This window comes from Fulmarus glacialis, unplaced genomic scaffold (genome assembly GCF_000690835.1).
Source record: "Fulmarus glacialis isolate BGI_N327 unplaced genomic scaffold, ASM69083v1 scaffold16407, whole genome shotgun sequence".
Taxonomy (NCBI): domain Eukaryota; kingdom Metazoa; phylum Chordata; class Aves; order Procellariiformes; family Procellariidae; genus Fulmarus; species Fulmarus glacialis.
In genome coordinates this window covers 1-23,481 of record NW_009222760.1, presented here as the reverse complement: position 1 = coordinate 23,481, position 23,481 = coordinate 1, and the positions used below count along the sequence as shown (strand labels likewise).

Genomic DNA, 23,481 nt, shown 5'->3' with positions numbered 1-23,481 from the left:
TGATTCGAGACAGCCAGCATGGCTTCACCAAGGGCAAGTCCTGCCTGACCAACCTAGTGGACTCCATCAGTGGACATGGGAAGGGCTACAGATGTCGTCTATCTGGACGTCTGTAAGGCCTTTGATGCGGTCCCCCACAACATTCTTCTCTCTAAACTGGAGACGTATGGATTTGATGGGTGGACTGTGGGTGAGGAATTGGTTGGATGGACACATCCAGAGGGTAGTGGTCAATGGCTCAATGTCCAGATGGAGATCGGTGACAAGTGGTGTCCAGCAGGAGTCCGACTGGGACCGGTACTGTTTAATATCTTTCATCAATGACATAGACAGTGGGATCGAGTGCACCCTCAGCAAATTTGCAGACGACACCAAGCTGAGCGGTGCGGTCGACACGCCTGAGGGGCAGGATGCCATCCAGAGGGACCTGGACAAGCTCGAGAAGTGGGCCCATGTGAACCTCATGAGGTTCAACAAGGCCAAGTGCAGGGTCCTGCACCTGGGCATCAGTACAGGCTGGGGGACGAAGGGATTGAGAGCAGCTCTGCCGAGAAGGACTTGGGGGTACTGGTGGATGAAAAGCTGGACATGAGCCAGCAATGTGCGCTCGCAGCCCAGCAGGCCAACCATATCCTGGGCTGCATCAAAAGAAGCGTGGCCAGCAGGTCAGGGAGGTGATTCTGCCCCTCTGCTCTGCTCTGGTGAGACCCCACCTGGAGTCCTGCGTCCAGCTCTGGATTGCATGATTAAAAATGCAGGTTGCCACTGAAATCCTACCTGATTATGTCTCCCAAGATCTGAATGTTCCTAGATACCTCTCAGATTTCACACCAACACAGAGAATTTAAAAAAAAAAAAAAAGTCTCCTTAGTCTTACCTTGACTAGTTCCATCACCAGATAGAGTTCTGTTGGAGTGTCCATCTCCTCTATAAGCATGATGATATTTGGATGCTTCACTCGACGCAGAATAGACACTTCATTTTCAATCAGGTGTTCCTGTTCAGCAAAGAGGATGGAAGTTTATCTGAATAGACATGAAATTGCCAATACACTTTTCCTTTGATCAGCTGACCACTGATCATTTGATAAGTGAGCACCCTTTTTTGCTGTCTAATTTACACAGTAGAGGGTTATTGTCAGATGCTGTTTTAACTTGTATTTTAGCCCAACTGTACTTCATCATTGACCAAATTTAATTTAAAATACCATATTTCACACACATAACCAATGAGATATCTCTGCAAAGACCCCAGAACATGACAGCAATTCAGAAAGTGCAGATTATATTCTTATGTGAGTATTACGAGGTGAAATTAAGTTCAGAACCCCCCCCTGCCCCCGAGCTGGATCATTGTAACCTGCCACCCCCCATCAATAGTTAACATGTTTTGATCCTCTCCAGCCTTTACCTCTCATTTAGTGTAGGTTACTCAAGGACAGATTACCTAGGATTTATTTTCAAGGACTTTATTTTTTAAAAAAGTTGTGGATTATACACAGGAAAAACATTATAACTGCTTTGGTTATGGATTTCAGTTCATTTTATATGTATGTTCAGATTTGCAGTCTGAAAAATATGTAATAGCTCAGTTAAGTCGTTGTGGCTCCAACAGCTTAAGAGCATACAGATTGAGTTTAATTTCCCCTTCCCTATACTTCTGACGAAGTAATGGGTTTCAAGAACAAATTAGTTTCAGAATGTTTTGTTTTCTAGAACATCTTAGCACTTGGTTAACATTGGAGAGTGAAGAAAATTACATGCCCCTTTCATGTGAAGAATGATTTGCATTTTCTTTATAAATTTTAGAATACAGATATTGTATTTATGTTCACTGCAAAATAAGTAACAATGCCTGCATAAAACACTAGTTTCCATAACTTTGGCAGATAACAAATCACCTCACTGGACTTGGAACTTATTCATGTTTAATGCACTGATTAGTAGCATGCACTTCATGCATTTGTGAGCAGAGCACGAGAAGTAGATGTGATCCACTGTGCATAGGCAGTGACTGAAGTTCTTATGCTACTTCACCTTCTATTTCCAGGGTTATTTATGGATGCATCGTGTTTTTGCCAAAGCTTTATGTGGCTATGTAACTCGGAAACCACATGCCATGTGTGCATCTCATTTTGTGAGAGTATGGTGCGGCATACATGGGTTAAACAGTCACACCTTTGAAATTCAGTTTGAAAGAGCATCAATTGTCATTCTGAGCAAACATATGTCTGCTCTAAGCAAAGTGCTCTGGAGAAAAAAAACAAACATGAAGCAATTTTGTTAAATACAATGCTGAATCTCATCAACAGACAAAAGTGAACAGCCACAGCATACGAAGTCTTATGGATGAAAGCCTGTAAATTCAAAACTAGCATTAAGAGTCCAAGCAAAAACCAGATTCTTATTATAGCTTTTTCTACCTAAAGAACAGATAACATATTAAAATTTATTATATCCATTAATTATGACTAAGGCACAATAGCTTTACCTGTGCTTTCTTTGTTTCACTTGACTAAATTGTTAATTGCTTTAAATAAAGCTCAGGCATAAGTAATGTTTATTTAAAATAAACAATAATAATATTTTTTAAGAAAAGGCTCCATGATGTTGTTGAGCGACTGTTTTAATACCTGTCCTCAAAATGCTGGCTAGTATTTAGTTAGTTATTTTCAACCACCCTACTGTTTTTGCGATATTTTGTCATGTAAAAAAATAATTCTCAAACTTGTTATAATGTTCTCCTGGATAGTGCAATATAGATTTCAGTCTACATTAATATGATTTATTTATAAAGAAATTATTGTATAATTAAAATTTAAGCTGCTTGTGGAAAATACATTAGTCAATTGGATTCAAATTTTAGGACATCCAAGATAAACTGCTAGAGAGCAGTGAGCAACATACAAGTCATGCATATTTGGGTGTTTTTAAGGCAGAGCTTATGCTGGCATGTGAAATGGAGTGAGGAAGGACTAAGCTGTAGCAAAATTTAATTTTCTTTGTTGGAATTCTTCCTGGACAGTTCTGCCACTGTATAAACATCTTCCTAACAGTCCTCTGCTTGTACATACACATATATCTGTATGTAGCTATGCAGACACAGGTTCTTTCAAAACAGACAAATAGGCATCCACGGGGTTGATTTTTTTTATTTGCTTGTTTTAAAGCAGTGAGAACGATAAATAGAAAATATGTCTAAACTCTGCTGTGTAAAATGGATTGTCTATCTCTGGACCATTCCAATTTATGATAGCTAAGCAGCTGACTCAGACCAGTAATAAAAACCATCTAAAATTGCAAGCTGTACACATCACCCAAAAGTTTTCTTTTGCAGTGAAACACACTGGGTCGCCCTTCCCACAGACGAAGAAATGGCAACATTTTAATCTCAAAAAGGCAATTCCAGCACTTTTTCTTGTGGTTATACATTTTTAAGATTCCTTTCTAAATTTTCCCTTAAATAAAACTAAAGAATATGAGATAAAGTAATGGGGAGGCGGGAACCCTCATCTCCTAGCAGATAATACACAATTTTAAATCTGCATAGATAAAACATTTCTGTTTGAGGACCTCTACTTAAAGCAAGTCATCACAACAGGTAATACATTAGTGTACAGTAACATACAGCTCATTACCATACAAAGAATGTCATACAGACTTGCCATGTTTTCCTACAAGGTCACATTCAGCATTTGGAGCTCTGAATTACACTTTAGAGCAGTTACTCTATGTAACTGACAAAAAGGCTAGGCTACCTTTGAATTAAAACCCTGACTTGGTTGCAAAGTTACCTCCAGAATAATTTCAGTGCAATCATTTACGTAAAAAAAATAAGGTGTTTGCATCAAAAAAGTCCATCTTTTCAGTCACCCTTGAGGGAATGGCATACTTCACACTCTCAAAGAGACTTTAATCCAGAATTTAATTGCTAATTAATACTGTGCCCTCAGTGTTCTTTTCACTAACTCTAAACTATGATCCATTTGATTCACAAGTTCCTCAAGAGCACTTTATTTTTATGGTATTGCAAAGCAGTGAAAATAGAAGTATTTTATTTGTTGTTATCTATTCCAACACTTAGCCTACATTCTTGGCTGTAGGTTGGGGTTTTTTTCTTCCTTTTTCAAAATCTCTGTACTTGGGAGGAAGGTGAAGAGAGGTCTGTGACACTCTCAGATATTTGCTTCGATTATGTAACATGCTGTTCTGCTGGAGACACAATTTTTGACCTTTTTTTTTTTGAACTTGAATTAAAAAGAAAGTTTACTTAACTCTCTTGTTAAGAGATCTTTGTTATACAGGATGGTGAAACTGCATAAACAGAAAGAAACGATTTCGAAAATTTCTTTCCAAATCCATGTTCTACATATAAAAGGAGCATGTACGAGGCAGAGAGCGATGGGAATTATATAAATACACATACAGCTGCAAACTTCCTCTCTCATATTTTACAGATCAAAATCTTTCTAATATATTTTGGCCATTTCTCTTCTGATGTAATTTTGGACACATATTAGCATTTTCTTTGTTAGTCCAATAAAATGGATGACAATTTGTTTTTTACTCTGTTATCCAGTAGACTAACACTCACTACTTTTATTATTTGCTTCTTGGATACATTATCATCCTGTTAAGCAGATATTCTGAAAATAGTCAGAAAACCCAAACACACCCACCATTTATGACTAATGAGCAGCTGCTAGTGCTGTTTCTGCTATTTTTCTTATACATGGAAATTGTTGTACACTACCTTTCCACAGCATTTAGCCTTGTCTATGATCTTCAGTGCAAACTCCTTTCCTGTGGATCTAGCAAGAAAAATATGAGAACGATTAATTAGAAACTGGTCGAATTGTGCATTATCTATAAGAGTATACATCATCGTAGCAGAATGCCTCGACTCATGGAGGTTGCTGACAGAAAATTCACAGAACGGACTTGATTTTGTTTTTTGTTTTCTCAGCAGCATTTGCGCCTGCTGTTTCCCTGACTACCACAACCTAGCTCACTTTGTGTATTAATCCCAGGCTCCAGCAGCAATTCATTCTTCTGTGACCTGGCACAAGTCTCTGTCACTTCTTTAATGCAACATGCAAAATTATCTTAAGCCTTCCACTTAGCTTTGTTCAACGGGTAAGCTTTAAAGATAAAATCATACACATTTATGTGTAAGTGAGCAGAAGAAAGGTTGATACCCTAGTGGAAACATTCAATAGCATTCAGCAGAACTAAAAACCCATAGTTCATTACAGACTAGTCTAAAATCCCGCAGAATTTATTATGCACTAATTTTGACCATTTGTATTTCATTCTTTATTTTTTTAAGTATTCTATGGAATTCTATAGCAGTCATCTAAGGTCCTATGACATTTAAGAGGGTGGTTATATATAAAGTAAAAAGGATTACTGTTTTCAGTAAATATTCTCACAGAACAGAGCTCTTGTTTGCCTTTTGTCCCTTTAAGCAATAAGTCTTCTCCATTTCTCCAGAAGGGAAGAAAATGAGAGAAACAAGTAACACAAATGAATTATCTTTTTTTTTTTTTAAACAAACACGACATTATTACTTATATTAATGATGAATTAAAAATCACAGGAAAATGCCATCAGACCCTGTTGCTACTATTTTGTGTTGTGTCAGTAACTACAGACTCCGGTGTGCATCAGAACACCACTGCATGTATGGTAAAAAACACTGGAGGCAGTTACAAAAGCAAAAGTCAGGCATGTTTTTAAACTTCCAGGTTAATTTTCACTATACTTTTGGCATTAGATACAACGAATCAAAATTAGTACCTTACAAAAAAAGGAACTGAATTAATGTCTCACATTAAATTTATCCATTATTGAAAAAATGTAGTAAAGAATCTCTGCTCTGAAAGTGCAGCTATATTTGTGAGGTTGTCATAGTTACAACCTGATCTGGTGTTTAGGTAGAAGTGTTATCTAAATGGTATCTGTGAAATGCCATCCTCTTATATTATAGACCTGATGTAAAATCTACTATGAATACAGTGTGTAATTCAGAATCACAGTTTATGCGTTACACTAAATTAAGTGCATGATCTGAAAGCCTGCAAACAACTGATCAGCAAAATCCACTTAGGAAACCTTCGGCACTTACGCTGTGTAGAAAGAGGAGTTAACATTCACAAAGCCAATTCATCAACCAACTTCAAATCCCTCTTGCAAATGTCCTTTACTATAGCACCTAAGAAAAAACCCTGGATATCATCCACATAATTTGTGTGCTAATACCACTGCCTATCATACACCAGTATTGTCTGACAGCTTTCTGGTGTTATTCTATCTGTCAGTGTCCATCTGTTGACTCATGTCTTTATATACAGACATATAGGCACCCTTTACAAAAGAGACCATCTTATTCTTTTTGTAGAACAGCTGGTATAATAGCATCCTGGCTCCACAATTAAGGCTTCTAAGCACAACACTATTAGAAATGAAGTATAATAATTAACAGGAATTAGAAGACAAGCATTTATAGTTGGCATTTCCTCTCTCATTGTTATTATTAGCAACTATTGCTGTATATTTATTTTATATAAAATTCATTTAATAATGCTTTACTAAATATAAAGATTGGATCACATACAAAACTAGATTTTTAAGTTTAATTTTGCCCTTTTTTTTTTTAAATAATTGGAAGGTTGTTTTCCTAGTCCAGTCCCCTCATTCCAAAAAGCACAGATGATGTTTTGACACCCAAGTGACTTAGCAGCCCTTGTCCCATTTTCAGTGGAACTTAAGTGATTTCCAAAATGCACAGTCGATACTCCTGAAAATAATAAATTATGTTATCTTATGCTTTTAAACTGTTATCTTTCATGAATGTTGTTCACCCTATAGATAACAAAGGATGTCTGGCCAGTTTCAGGATGCATGGGAAAACGCTGTAAAGCACCATTCATTTAGTTTCACTCAAGCCTCTTATGTGTAGCTTCTTGCAAAATGAAATGGACAGAAATCCAGCTGCAACAGAGCTGGCTGTATTGCCTTCTTACAGTTTTTGTAACAGACCTGCAGTGTTTAAAGCAGGAGGGACATGACGACACACTGATGTGGTAATGCTTGTCAGGAACCAGAGTTTGTTGGTATGAACCATTCAAAAATAAAAAAAAAATCAATACCTTGGAGTCTAGATGTTAACACTGACCAGAAGCATTATCTTAAACCTGGCCGTGCAACAGGAACTTTTTTGGAGCAGTAATTGTAGCACACTCAGATCACAGTTAGCCACTTTTTTCTTTATCAGCACTGTACTCAGCTAGTATCTCTAGGAGCTGCCACCTCAGTCTTTATTCCTTAGTCTAAAAACCTTGCATGCTTGTACATCACCTTCTCAAAAAAGTATTAAAAATAACAATTGTCATTTGCTGCTATAAACCAGAAGGGCGTATTAGACATGGTGTTACATACCACCTGCCAATATTATTCTCAGTAATGGAGAGAAATAATCCACATACAGTATCAAACAATTCTCTCGAGAAAAAACAATAATGGCTGCAGAAAGTTATGGATTGTAAGATCCATTCACCTATGTTTCAGCAGAGAAGGCCTCAGGTTCAGTCTCGGTACCCAACCTTTTTGGCCCATTTGGATGACTCAGCAGAAGACTCTATCTATGCATCTATGATCTGCTAAGACTGGAATGAGATGTTTCCATTCATAATTATCTTTCTTTTCATGTAAAGAAAACCAGCAGATGAGGATCAAATAATAGAAACTGTTTCTGTAACTTGTATGGTTTTTACAGACATTTGCTGAATTCGCCCAGTATTTGCGTACAAGTTGGAGATTCCTCATAATATTTAAGAAGCTGACAAGACTTTCAGACTGCTGAAGATAGCAGAAGGTGGTTCTAAAAAATACACTGAGAAAGTGACAGTCAAATCATCTGTTATGTTTGCACTAGCAGCAAAGTGTAACACAAAGCTTGCAGAGGAAGAGCAGTAACACAGCACAGGTCTGTAAAGGTATCCTGTCTACGCCATGGGAAACCAGGCACAAGAATATTTCAGAGTCTGGAATATTGAAGGGCTGATTTGAAAAGTCTCTGGCTACTCACCGCACAACCTCACAGAAGAAGCAAGCAAATGGGAGTCAGTAGCACAGGCTAATTGCTACCAACCGCATGCCTTTAAGAATATTTTGCCCACAGTATACTGAAAGCTGTGAAAAATCATTTAAGCAGCAGGCAGTAGGGATACTACAGCAGCAGAATTGCTGAGGCAGAAGGGGGTCTCTCAAAGACTGTTTAGATGCCACATACAATTTCCTGCCATCCACAACAGTCTGTTGTGTGATGGGATTTCTTGAGGATCTGTGGGGTTTCCTTAAGAGCCTCCATTAGAAGGTGATACCTCCTTTAGTTTTTGGGATAAAAAGCCATGTTCCTCTGCTGCTGTCATATCCCTTTGCTGGAATAATACATAGGAAGCTCTGTGTGGTTTGCTATGTCTAGTTCTCCTGAAGTGTCACCATATCTTTGCAACTGCTCTTTGCTTTCATCTCATCACATTTTCTATGAAATTATGCTAATGCACAGCGCTTTATCCAGTAAAATAAACAGCAGTATTGAACAATTTCCTTGCTCACCGTTCTACGCACTCCTTTACAACAGCAAAATTGCCATCACCAATCACCTTCCCCACTTTATACTTCTCAAGAATGGTAGATGACCCTGAGCACTTGCTTCCATTCACACCTGCAAAAAAGCAAGGTCAATAATGCAAGCTGAAAAGAAGTGTCAGCAGTATGTCATATATCCCCAATGGGTTCCACAGATACAGAACAGTCACAAATGCAAAATGAAACTTAAAAGTAAGCTGTTTTCTTCACAGCTTATTCCTTTGTTTTTATCTCAAATATAAGAAAGAACAAGATAAGACTAATGAGAGTTGTTTGACCTTTTAACACACAAATAAAATATTACTATGTTTTTCTGTGGACATACTCTAAAAGTAATGAATGCAGTTAGAAGTCCTTAGTCTAAATATTTTCTGAACTCAAAACACTTTTTTTGAAGTATCTTTTTGCATATTCAAAGCAAAAATGCAAATAAGATTCATCTACAATGCATGTAAAAGAACCAAAAGTTTTATCTGCTGAATTCTTCAAGTTCCCTTAGCCGCTGCTGAAACATCCAAAATGCAAATAAGTTTGACAGCTGCTTATTTCAGTATTTTTAAGTTAAAAAAATTACTCTAAATGAAATTTAAAAAAAACTCAAAACAAACAACGTTGCTTTAAAGAGAAAATAAATGAAAGGTTAAGTTTAGCTAAGGTCAGTTGATGGGCCTAGTAGTTCTACCTGAAGCACAATGTGCTGTTTTGAGGGGAGCTCCACTTTCAATCCAGCCATAAACACGTTCCTGGTGATACTCTGTAGTCATGTTCAAAATCACTCAAATTCCTAATAGTAACTATTGAAGAGCAGGGTCCACTAATATGCTACCACTTCACAAAAAAAGAACAAAATTTCTTTCCAAGCTTTACTGCCTTGATGTAGAAAACGTGATAACAATTTTTCCAAGATAAGGTTGTTGATAAGGTATCAAATATCCCAGAACAAAAAATGATTTGGAGTCATCAGAAACCATTTAAAAGTGCTAAACCAACTGTCACCTACAACAAAATTTTCGCAAGGATTGTTAGCAGTTATTGGTGTCCTACCTTCGGGACTCTGGCAATGGAGTGATTCTGGTACACCATTCACATTGGAAGAAGATCCACTATGTGGAGGGATCTATGGAAGTACATAAGAACTTATTATTTCTGATGGTAATCACAAGAAGGAGCCAGACAAAAAACCCACAAAGTTAAAAAAAAACACCCTAAAAACACCTATACAAAGTCAGTTTATTTTTCTACTCCCATCTTACTTTTATTTTTGCTTTCTCACAGTTCATCATCATAATACATCATTGTCACTTCCACCAATTTAAGATCCAGCCCTGATATTCCTATTTAGACAAGTAGTTGAACAGATTTCAGTAAACAGCAAAGAAAATTCCCTCCAGCTGCACCAAGCCCTATCTAAACACTATAGAGCCAGTGTGTGTGGAGGCAATGTTCCCTCCCCATTCTATGCAACAAGATCGTTACAATACACTCTGTGTACATTTTCATGTAAGCCAGAGATAGCCATCTCCAGACAACTATCCAGTGGCCAGTGCAGCAAGCACGTGCTCTCATGCTGTAGTTTAACACATCTCTTCATAGCTGGCACTGTCTGCGGTTTTCCTAACTGAGCTCTGTCAACATATGCTCTCTTTAGACTAGCACTGAAGCATGCTAGGAAGGTGATGTAGAAATGCTTGCATGGCCCTACTAGTTTTCCTTTAAATAAGAGAATTTTGGCATAGGTGGCCTGGTACATCTACAATAGTCAGATTTGCTTGGTAACCTAGCGGTCTATATTTTAGGTTATTATGGATGTGAAGATTTATGACATCTACAAGCATTTCAAGTTAGCTGTCTGATACGCATCCAGACATAAATCCAGTTTTAGTAACTGTGACACTGTGTAAAAAACAAATATCTAAATGATTTTGAAGGATGAAGGCTGAAGAAAACTACTTTTGCTGCACTAAAAACTTAATTGGTACTCGATCTGAATCTTCACAATTCTACTTAAAGTCATCCTGTCATATTGCCCAGGGACATACACAACAATCAATTTTTATTTTAAAAAGGGGTGGAGGCACAGGAATGAATGCCATAAATAGTAAAATGTACTGGATGTGTTCTATGCACCACTGTTTTATAAGCTCTCCCATTACACTTAAGTATAGGGATGCTCTATGAAATCAAAATATATTTTAGATCATTCCCCCTCCTCTACGTAACATTTCTTGCTGTTCTGTGAAGTTCCATATCTTGTTTTCTTCACGGACTATTATAGTAGTTCTCACCACTCACCACATAAAGGATTAAAATGCTTCTCTGCCTTAAGCTCAGTGTCTGTTGAAAAGGTTTTGCATGACACCAGGAATGCAAATGCAGCATTTTCCATTTTAGCTGACATTGTCTGGTTACACTGCTGAATATTTTAAATCATTAACACTATTGTCAATGAAAGAACTGAACTGACAGATAGGGATATTTGTCTAAAGGGTCATGAAATGCTAATGAACGCTTAAGTTTCTAGTGGCAGCTGAGCTGCCAAATCAGCCAAAGGTACAGTAACTAGAAGCTGTACAACTTAATTTTGCAGAGCCTCTAAACAATTATGTTTACTAGCATTTGGCACAGAAGTAGTATCAAAGTAGAAGCAGCAACCAGTCAGCTACTACTTTACTCCTTGCTAATAACTTAAAACCAGTCTATGTTAATGCTGCTGTCTTTCTGAGTTACCTATTTATTTAACAAGGATGAGGAACAAGGACATTTGGGTGAAATGACATTTGTGCAAAATCATGAGTCAGTCTCTTAACCCAGTCAGTCACCTTTTCTTGAAGCATGAAGCAGAGATAACAGAACAGATTACTGCAAAGTATTAGTCATCAGCCAAAAATATTAGTAATCTATTTTGAGTTTTCAATGAGTGACAATACATGGGAATATCTAGCCCACATTTCCAACTTCCTTCATCCTTGTAATCAGGTCAGAGCATGACTGGGCACATTCCTTCCTACTACAGTATTTACAAGAAGAAAGCAAACAGTAACAGGAAAAAAAGCTAAAAGGAATACAAAAAGTAAAAAAATCTAATGCTGCTGTTGTGGCTGAGGTGCTAGATCAGAATCAGAAATGGCAGGTTTAAACTTAGCTCTGCCACTAATTTCCCTCATGGCTCCTGACATAAGGCTGAACTCACTCAACAACAGAGATTAGCTGTAATTTGGGTGCCGTAGGTCTGTGCCTCAGTTCCTCAGCAGCAAAATCAGTCTAGTCTTTTTTTTCCCTACCGTGTCAGAGCACAATAGAAATAAAACCTTAAGATGCCTGCGAGGTGCTTGACTAGCCAGAAAAGGTGGGGAGGAGGTAGGAATTGACACTAAGTGACACAGAATAAAGTGATTTTTATTATTAAAGTAATTTTCTAATCATTTAACTACTCAGTGACATGTAATATTTAGAATATCTTGTACTGTTGGTATCCCAACAGCTGCAGGTATTTTGAAGGTGAAGTAAAGATTTTAGATGCACAAGTAGACTTGACTGGTTCACTAGCCATTCCTGAAGTAGCAAGGAGAAGAGAAAAGGATGCACGTTGCTTTGGATACTACGCTAGTGAATATGGATGGCATCTACAATCGCACCGCAGATTAGGTTTTGCAACAATTCTTCTTCCTGTATTCTAGTCTACACAGTACTACTGTCCTCTTCCAATACTGCTCTCCTTACACATGATAAATTCAGAGTGCACAGATCTTAAATTTGCCTTCTCACGTACATATGCAAGTCCTAGAAAACTCAGACCTGAGGCAGAATTTGATTCTTTGTTTTCAAAAACTCACAGAGTAATTTAGAGCAGCAATGGCCATCCAGCCCTTCAAAAACAATTGCCTCAGAATGTGGATGCTACTGGCCAAGAACATCTTATGCTGACAGTCACTTCTATTGCATTTAAACATCAGGCAATACAGAATATAACAATTATTGCTTTTACTTCCCTCAAGTTGTCTCCCTACAGGTAATTTGTGTTTCAAGAGCACATCCAGAGCCAAATGCACAATGCAACATAGTTGTTAGAGATACTGAGAATATCTTCATGAACACACAGTTCTCAAAACTAGTTGCATATAATTTTACAGACTAATTAAAGATGCTGTAAAAAGTTACAAAAGTTACTGGGCTGAAAAAAACCTACCCAATGGTTTTGTTTTCTTCACATGCTGAACTATTTTCTGTGGAATAACCATTTTTCTAGGTTCACAAAAATATCTAAACACGTTTCTCTGTATTTTATATTATTTTATACAGACTGACTGTGACTTAAGTCAACACGACACATGGTTTTGTGAGAAACACTCACATTAGATCTGTCATATCCAACCTTAACATACCTACTTTAGTACCCAACGTGCTTATTACACCTCGACATAATAACTAAGGAACAGGTATTTAGCATTCTTCCTTTCACCCTTACTGATATCCAACCCATTAAAAACTCTATTTTATACTTTGCACTGTAGGATTTTATTTTATTTTTTTACTATCTGAAGTATCCAATGTATAATGTGCCAGACAGGTGCATCTTGCCAGATACTGTGTGTATCAGGTTTTCTACTTTTAAGTTAATGATAAGAAATTGAAAGCACCAAAAAAAAAAAAAAAAGAAAAAATCAAACAAAAAATGTAAAAGCCTTTAAACCATCACAGAGTCCAAGAGCATGAACTGAAATGGATATGCAAATGTGAGGTGATGTATAAGTAGCAGGGAGGGACTGGCCCAAGATTCCCTTAAAATCTGGATCAGAGCATAAGTCAGTTATTTGGGAATGAAAAAACAGCAGCTTGACAGTCATTTTAATCAAGCTACATCTACTGGTCCAGTACCTAAGATTTTTAATAAATCTTTTGAGTCAAAATGCTACCATATACCTGAAAAAATGTAAACATAATGCTTGTATTGAAAATAGAAATGTGGAGGGACATAAGAAAGCAATCCCAGATAACTACACATCTGGTGGGATTTTATTTTTTGTCTCGTGAGAGTGTGAGGAAGGATCCACAGATATAAACCCATATTCTCTTGAAGCAGACTGGTACCTTAGTTGACAAACCTTTGTACTCAGGATTAGATTAACTGCCCATGACACAAATCTTTGTGGAAACGTTTTGGGCTTTTTTTCATACTGAAGGAAATACCTAACTTCTTGGCAGCTACATGGGATGGTGCCTTCTAGAGCACCCACCTAAAGGTGTTTATCCTTCTTGCCTGGCTGGATAGAAATGAAGAACTTTTGCCATCAGGTTGCTAGGCATACAAAGGTCCTGTGCACATTGTCCTGTACACATATGTGCAAGAGCTTCTTTGACCCCAGTCATATCTCCTGTGGTTGCTCAACACCTTCACAGTATGTCTAAGATGACTAAATGTGCTGCCCTTGTCCTCCAGCACATTCATAATATGCTGAATAGACTCTGAACTGTATGGTACACATGTACACGTATGGACACACCCCCACACCCTTGTTTCTGGAAAATTCCAGACAGAAATATGGGACCTCTACGCAAACATTAGTGTTACTATTTTGATCCTGTAAATATCCTCAAAGTGCATCTAGCGAATTGAGAAAAAGTATGTCTAATATTGTTAACTTTTCCTTGAGTTCTGATCTGGCATTGCTGTGGTAATCTTTCATCTGAAAGAGAAGAGAATGTGAACTCTCATACCTTCACAAAAACTCCTTGATATTCTCAAAGAAGCTTTCTGTGTCTTTATGAAAACATTCAAATTGCCGACGAATCTAACCGTAGACTGAATATTTTAGTGAAAATATGAATTAACTGTTTGCAGAAGTATCCTCTGAAATCTGGGGACACTTTTATAGTGTCACTGTAATTCATCCTGAAAGGCTGCGGTAAGAAAGGGCTAAAAGATATTCGAAACATAAATGAAATGTTATTTATGTAATCAGTCTTTCCAGTGAGATGTTGCTAGTATTTATTATTATAATGCTTAATATTAACATAATCTGTAAGACAGAAATTTCGTATTTTTTAAGCAATACTTAAACACTGCTACTAATCCAACTATACTGAGGAGCTACTTGTAATAATGTAACAGCCAATTAAAATATAGTGATTTTGCTAGCATTAATTTGAGCATACATGGTATGGCATATATAGATAATGTCACACATTTTGTTACACTGCTCCGGAAGAACCACATAAAGATTTACCCTTTTTCTAAAGAGATTTTGAGTTGCATCACATTATGTAAAGCTTTTAGCAAACTGATGACAATAGTGAATGGACTTAACACTAAGTGCAATACATCAGTTTCCCTACCAGCACAAATTAGTCAACTCTTTTTATCCACTGTATGAGCAAGAAAGATGCTGAATTGTAAATTCAACAAAGGCAGCAGTTAAAGAATTCCTCTAAGAACTGCTATTGCACCTGTGTCACTAGGTTGGATAATTGCATATAAATATTCTTAACATGTAACTGCTAACAGAAGCACATGTGTACAAAACTGAAGAGATTAAAACCTTGATGAAGATACGCACTAATCCTTCAAATCACTTAAGCACATGTTTAACTTTAAGTACATTAACATCCTCATTGAAGTAAAAGGGACTACTCAATAGCTTAAAGTTAAGCAAGTGCTTAAGTTATTTGTTGGATCAGGTTTTAATGCCCTTTCACTTTGGTCATTTCGTCAATCAGTTGAAAAAGTAATACTGAGAAAAATTCAAACACAATGCTATTTAGCATAATTGGGATTCTAAGAAAGGCGTCAACTGTAAAGCTTCTTTATTTGTGCCATTTTATTTTCTTTTTAAAAAGATTACAAGACTTTGTGGTACTTACTTTCAAGAGGGGACAATAAAACACATCCAAGTAAGCATAGCGAAGTTACGATACCACTTTCCAAAATCTCATATTTAGTCTAGTCTCTGGATGATTTCTATGGTACAAAGTGTGCTTAGTAGAAGATGTACTGGAAGACCTAAGAGTCAAAGTACCCCTAACAGCATTGCGTACTGGGTATCTACAAATGCACACTTAGAACCAAAGAAAAATGTTAAACCTTTCAATTGCCACCTGCCTACAGAAGAGCAAAAAGTCAGTTGCCCTGTGCCACCTAACGCACTATTACCATTATTTGTTAATCCATGCACTAGTTTTAATCTCTATGGAAAAGTTAATAGAAAATTAAGAAACTCAGCACATTTGCTCAAAAAAGAATATTGTACAGAGTAGACATTTAATTCACACCCGTACTTGTTAACTTTTATATGTAAATCTTTACCTTGAAACAAACCCTCTGCAAAGAGAAATGCTTAGCAGCAAGCTAAAATTGTGACGTTAAAAATAGACAACTTTAATAAGAATACATAGTAGCATGCAATTGTGTGCATGGTATACATATTTTCACTTACTGGAATAAAGGTATTTATTTGGGGTTGTGGGAAAATTCTGTAGTGTTTACTATTCTTGAGACATAGCATAAATTCCTTACTTCAATTTAATCTCAGACTCCCATACAATTTTTTTTAAACACTTCTGCAAGACTGGGATGTTGGACAGCACACTGGATTACTTTGTGTACTGAACAATTAATAGCACAAGGGAAGAGCTAAAAAGGACAGAAGGAAAGCCCTCCTCTTAAAAGATAAGCTGTTCACAAGGAGCCTTTCCTGCAAGGAGTTTTCTGTGCCTGAGCGTACCACTTCTTCTTACAAAGTATTGTGAAGCAGAAGGAATCCTTGGGGACTGAACAGACTTCACTTTAAAGGAAAAGTGGCATTTGGAGAATATGATGTAAGGCTCAATGTCTGAGACTGAGAAAAAACTGCTGTTGCAATCAGTACCTTTTGCAAATTTACTACTTTGATGACTAGCATTATCACTTAAGCTCTACGTTGATCGTCAAACTTCAAAAAGCTTAGCCAGGTTCCAATCTATAGTCAAATATTTAATTTTGCTCTGGCTTTCCAAACAACACAGTTTTTAAAGGACAGTTCGTGTGCAGCTGCTCCGATGGTCTGCGCTTTACAGGAAATAGAAAAATCAACCCTGATTTGTTCCTTTTTCCTGCTGCTCCAAGCTCATATAAAACCATTCTTAAGTGTTGCTGTTTCCTGCTCTACAAAAATAAACATAGATGATTTCTACACAACAAATCAGCCAAAATATTGCATTTCCCAAGCCAGAAAACTCAGAAATATACTTTATTCTTTCACTGTCTGCCATGGTATTTATAACTACATTTTCATTCAGCTGTAGTCATGGCACCTTCTTTATACAAGTGCAGGAAGCCAGACTACTTGTCTGCGCAGTGATGCAGTCTTGGCAACAAGGAATTATTTAACAATAGGGAAAAGCAATAATCTCAAAATTATAAAATTGGTCCCTGCTTCCCCTCTGTTTTCCTCATCGGACTGGCCAAGATCAATCCTACAAAAATAATAATGGGTTTCTTAAAAGAATCTGGTTTTGCATAAAAACATACCTCCCTGATACTGGTTTTATGTTGATATTTCACCGAAACAGTCATTACTACTAGAACATAATCAAGAAACAAGGGTCACTGCACAGTGCACTTGATCCTTTTGGAATTTATCCTGAGACTCACCAGCTAACTTTCCCTATCTCTAGTCTCAGGAGCACAGCTGGGATCCTCCTACTGAACAGATGCACCCTAATGGGATAAACCAAGAGGTACTCACTACTTCAGTAACAGGTCTGAGATGATTCATTTGTTTTTCTGTTTTCTTTGGTCATATAGGGATGAATTATTTGACACAAAAACCCATTAGTATCCAGCATCAATTAAATTCCAAAATGAAAAAGTACAACAGCCTATTTCAGTGAAATTGACAGTGAAGGGGAAAGAGGACATGTCCACTTTACTGAAAATTGCTTGTTACTATCAGAATTATCTTTATCTTAATGGAGCTTTAATCGGCTAAAAGCAGACAGGACAGTGTGGGAAAAAAATGAACCAAATTATCTAGTTTCTAAACTTGTAATTTCATTAAAGAAAAAAGAGCATTTGTTAAATATAGTGCAGACCAGACTTGAGAGCCTCAAGTCCAATGATTTTGGTGTCCTCTACTGTAAGTTCTATAGCAGAGCTGTCCAGACAAATTTTAAGACACACAGTTCTAATTTTCAATGTCAGAACTATTACTGCTCTTGAAAATGCTTTATGGGGGAAAGGCCAATCTATGTTGCTTTGGACAAAGAGAACCTATGGGATGGTACAGCTCAGCAACGTAAAGGCAGAGATCAACACTAAATTGCCTCAATGAACCAAACAACTAAAAATATATTAGAATTAAACAAATAAATCAAAATCTTTTCTCAGAATTATCACAGAAGCCTGGCAGAAACCAGTGCCATACTCCTTGCAAAACAGACAAAGACTTGGTAACAATTAGCATGTCAAAACCCAAATCTAAATACTATTCACATCACGTCCTTTAGCCAGTCTCTTTATTGAGAAAACAGTTTTCCACAGAATTATGCGGCCTCTTCACAACTGTGGTGTTCACCAATGGGAGCTATTACTTGATCAGGATAATCAGTGCAAACCATCCAGTGTGCTTCCAGAAAGGCTGCAATTGATGATTTAATAAGAAAATTCTCCTTGAAAGGACAGCTGCACAAATACAGCAGTAAGATGCTCAACTGCGCTCCAGACTGTTCCTTTTATTTTACTGAGTGAAAGGCACAGAGCAGCCTCTGAGAACTGTAAATGCTACCAATTTTTAAGTGGGAGAGGAAGAGAATTCTCTTGGTGCAACACAGAGAAAAATCTGCCAAACATCAGGCTGCTCCCAAAAGAACCCCTCACATGCTTCAGGCAGGAGATTGCATTAAGGGGTGAAATTGTGTGCCACGGATGAAGAAAGGTGCTTCAGACAAAATTTTGAGCAATGCTACAAGACTATAAGATATCCAAAAGAGGATACTACATTTATATAGGCTGAGGGAATATAAATTACTTGGGGGGGGTTCTGCAGTACACAAAACAATGGAAAATTTGGAGGGCAAATTGGCGTATTCAAGCCACCATCAGCCTCTGCCTTTCCTAAGCTGAGAGTTCCATCCTGTCAACCAAAGATAAAATACAAAAATCTTACTTCAGATCTCTTCTCCACTTCAACTCAAAAATCATACTAGCAAGGCTGCCTTATAGAATTATAACTCTTTTTTTTTCCCTTTTTCTTTTTTTCTTCTTCAGCATCACTGCAATACATCATTCAATGAATAATGGAATTTAGGGTTTTTGATGGTTTTGCACTTACCTTGAGTCCACGAAAGCTGCCTGGGCTTGTTGGTGAAGAACTGGAGGACTTCGTAGATTTTGGGGTGGATAATTGACTGCTTGGGGTTCCATTAACTAGTCAAAGCAATAAAAGCAAACAAATGAATAAAAGTCAAAAACCCTAACTTGCTTTTAAACATAACATACCTCTCTGACAAGTTATCACTCAAGTCTGCACACAAAGACCAAAACAGACTCCTCAGCATTTAGGAATAAATTATACGCTTGCAAGCCACACAACTGAACCCTCAAAACTCATGTGGCTGCATATGGGGTCAAGAAGACACACAAATATTGCGTCGTCATTCTAGAGATTAAAAAGGCCTATTCTGTCCTTTGCCAGTGCAAGAGCTTTGGGCAAATAATAGCCACAGCCTTTTAAAATTATATCATTTATTGTGATATCGCACAATAAAATATGGAGAGAGAAAGTGTTCATAAAGACATTTGACCCTCCACCTCTCCTTTTTGGATTAACGCCTTACTTTCTAGGTAGAATGTTTCACAGAACACAAGTTGTTTAGTTTGTTTTTTTCAAGAAAAACAAACAAACAAACAAGAAGTATGAGCTGTTTGGATGATAAAGAACTTAGGCAGTAGTTCAGAAAAATATTGATTTAGGGGAAAAAAAACCCCAACAAGGTAAAAGCTAGTAGGTTACTTCTGAACTTCCAAGAAGTTAAAGTGTCTGTGAAAACATACAATATCCTCCCTCTTGACTTCCAAGAGCTCATTCATTTTAAGTCCAGTTTTCCAGAGAGACCTGCTATAACATACGTTGTCTCTGGTGACTTGAATATAGCTTAGGTCAGTCCTTGTATTTTTCTGAAGAAAAACCAAACTGATGAATTTCATTATGCAGACAGAATAGCACACTGTTTATCATACACAAATATGATGCAACATTATATGATGCGACATTATTTCCTCTCTAGCTGAACCTCACTTTTCCTGGGAGAGGAAAATACTAGGCAGAAATTTTAAGAGCTAAAAAGGTTTCATAGCTGATTCATGGACTAAGAGCTTAGCCTTTTCTACTAAAAGTATTCAGTATGTTTAGGATATTTTTGTCTTGACTTTAACAAGGGCTGTTTGTAAGAACAATAGGCGAATTATTTAAGTGTTTTTTTAAAGAAGCTAAAAGTATTTAGGAGTATACATCCCTCCTGCAGACTTCTTTTCATCACTTTGTTTTAGATAATCTTCTTGAAACCTGGCATATCAATGCATCCTTGTTTTATAAAGAATTTGCAAGTATGACGATGAAAAGGGTTAGTGAATGCTATCTTACTGTTTTCTGCTTCTCGCATACACAATTTGCTCTAATCATTAGAAAAAATACTGAGCTGTAAAGTTCATGACCAAAAATGAATACTTCAGTAGAAGAATTTGCTTCCAAATGACCAACTATTACTACAGGAGGAAAAAATTTTTGTTTATTCACAAATTCTTTTTATACAAATTACAGAAAGTTCACTATTTCCTGAACATGACCATTGAGGCCTACACTACAAGACATCCTTATCTGTCTCTAAGTCACTACCATCCTTTTAAGCATTGACAGAAACCACTCAACTATACCCGTGAAATTGGCTGGTTAACATCATCTTCTTCCCTCTCATAACTGTCTAAGGAAGAACATCCCAGCCTACACTGACAGTACTCTAGCTCTTTGCTAACATCTTAGATATGCTTGGTGGACAAGGGTGGTGTTCTGACCCAGTGGTGTGACTAGATGATGTCCGGAGGTCTCTTCCAACTTTTGTCCTTCTGTGATTCTACAACACATGGCACATTCTGCTGAGGATCCTATTTAAAAGAGCTGTCTGTAGATACAGCTTTGCCAATGTCTTCTGAGATCCACGGCATGAGAGTTGGTACACAACTGCAACAGCAGTAAAAGCTGGAATTGGCCCTGTGTAGACGTAAAAATTTTGCATCTACAGGGAGTCAGCCAACTGCTATTTCAGACAGCAGTACTTTTTTTTTCTTACTCAAAAAAACATACAAGTAATCTGTATTCATTTTTGGCACAAACTTGTCCACTGCTATTGATTTGCTGATTATTTCACATATATGCAAAACTTACCTTTCTTATCTATTTTCTAAATATAAGTTCTTTTGAGGTTTCTTTCGACATGTAGAGCAGCCTGAATATACAGAAAAAATTTTTCTTCTCTGTCGTTCTTTAAGTAGTGCATATTAGGCTACAATTCTTTAGCGTATTGGAATGTTGAAACCTGAAAAACCTATGAATACCTTTTAAATTATTAACTTCTAGTATGGTCCAAAGTCTCAACTTATTTGCTAATCAAAATGCATGTTACTTGTTTTAGAGATACTTTCACTTTGAACTGAAGGTTCAAAGAGGTTTCTCGGTGTTTTAGAACTTAGGCTGAAATAACACAAGAAAACAAAGGAAGGTAAGAAACTGCAAATAAAATTAAAAACTATGACACGTTTTTGCACTGCTTTTTTCAGCAACTCTTACCCCTGTCTTTTTGCGCTGACTGAAATTTTCTATTATAATATGCTTTAGAATACACATACAAATGTATTGCTCCTCAGAATGCTCCTCTACTTGTAGTCAAATTATACCTTTACAAATTTAACTTTGACACCATTAGCAGATGTCCAACGACTATAAAGCATCATTTATATTATTTCACTCAAACAATCTACTTCAACAAAAACCCTACACCCATTATGCCTTTGGTGCACTGAATGCAAAACGTGTGTTTCAGGCTTGAAAATATTCACAAATACAGCAAAAAGAACACAGGTAAATGGAGAGGGAGGAGACACACTAGTGATATACAGCCATAATAGTAATGGCTCACCTGGGGATTTTGCTGAAGAATAAGCACTGGAGTAGTGGCCACCCCTCTTTACTGTACTCATATATTTGACACAAAGGAGAAAGACGTTAAGGAAAGAAGTTATTAAACAGCTCTGAACATGCATGAAAGGAAGAAGGGTAAATAAAGTAAAGACTACATGAGAAAAAACGGCAAGTAAATAGAAGGATAAATACCAGACACTTTGGATAAATTTTTCAAATCAACCTAACCAAAGAGGGTGTCCAAGCAGAAATAAGTAAGGAAATGACAGCACTGATTTCTAAATACTTTGCCTAAAATTCACTGTTGATGGATATCCCATGCAATCTCATTGGAGTTAACAATTTTTGCATGAAATGTAGATCAGTTGTGAAACTTGCCCTTTGTGCTACATTTTTCTTTGTTGTTACTGCGATCCTTCTTTGAAGCTTTTCAGTTAGATATTCAACCTTTATAACAGATGATAAATATTCCACTTTGAAAGAACCCAAAGACAGCAAATTATTTTAACCAGCATCAATGAGCAAAACAAATATTGATATGGAAATGAGAATATGGAACATGTTGCAGTTTTGAATACACGCACAGGAGCTTACATGCATAGTTACATTCAAAACAGAGCATCTTATAGTTACATATTCAATGGTTTGATTTCAGGGCTACTTCTCCACGTCTGAGGGAAAAAATCAACTAAGTTTTACTGTATTTAGAAATTAAACGCAGAGATTAAAAAACGAAAAAACCCAGCTTCTTCCTTCTATTTATTTGCATACAAGACTCAATGGTTGGAACATACGGTGTTCAGCCAAACTGCTGGCAAAAACACAATGTGAACCTTTCTTTGAAATTATAGGAAGCACAAGAAGGAAAAAAATTTCTCTGTTAATGGGCAATAACATTCCAGAACATCTCCTAAAATTACTTGAAACAGCAAAATCCTGTATTTCCAACAATATTTGGCTTATATAGGAGAAACCTTTCAAATTCAGAACACTTAACGGTATACTCTAGTTCAATGAACATGAATTTAACCACATAACCATCCTGTAGTTGATAGTCTTCAAGAAAATCAAGTGCCATGCTGAAAACATATCTCAAGTGTACAATTAGCACAAATTATTCCAACGTTCATAAACTGAAACTTTTTGTGCCTGTTAATTAAAAAATAGAGACCACATTTCTTCTCAGGATTCAAAAATAAACACAGATTTTATTATAAATTAATACTAAATCTATGAGACAAACTGAAAAAACATTTTCTCCCTCAGGAAACAAAGCATGGCACTTGTATCTTAGACAAAGCCAACAGTTTTTTCACCCCATTAAACAAATTGTAACTTCCATAAGTTTTACGTGTTCAGCTCTTTCCTACAAGTAGTACCTGAGGCAGGTGATTTGCTTCGATGCGAAGGTCCTGGACTTTTGGACCCAGTATGCCTCATGCCAGATGATCGGGAATAAGAGGACTTCATAACACGGCATTCTACAAAGCAAGCAGATAGAGTTTTGACAACAGTTCAATGTACAGGCTTTCTCCAAACACTGCTGTTGCTGTTTATGATCCAGAAAATGAACATTAGTATTTTCTAAACATGCTTGCCCAACTGAATGAAACAAATTTATAAGAGCATCTCAGAACCGGTCACAAGCGGTGTTCCCCAGGGCT

General features: G+C 36.9%; 1 protein-coding gene across 1 annotated transcript in view; it reads right to left on the bottom strand.

Moving 5' to 3' along the window:
* LOC104079511 (serine/threonine-protein kinase DCLK2-like) overlaps positions 1–23,298 on the bottom strand; it is a gene marked incomplete at its 5' end in the record, with an annotated part of 30,963 nt that extends 7,665 nt beyond the window's left edge. The window contains 7 exons of the mRNA XM_009581572.1: positions 878–997; positions 4,753–4,810; positions 8,619–8,727; positions 9,696–9,768; positions 18,956–19,050; positions 21,816–21,866; positions 23,197–23,298. Of these exons, the coding sequence (XP_009579867.1) occupies positions 878–997; positions 4,753–4,810; positions 8,619–8,727; positions 9,696–9,768; positions 18,956–19,050; positions 21,816–21,866; positions 23,197–23,298 (608 nt within the window). The remainder of the gene's footprint in view (positions 1–877; positions 998–4,752; positions 4,811–8,618; positions 8,728–9,695; positions 9,769–18,955; positions 19,051–21,815; positions 21,867–23,196) is intronic.
* Positions 23,299–23,481: the final 183 nt, after the last annotated feature.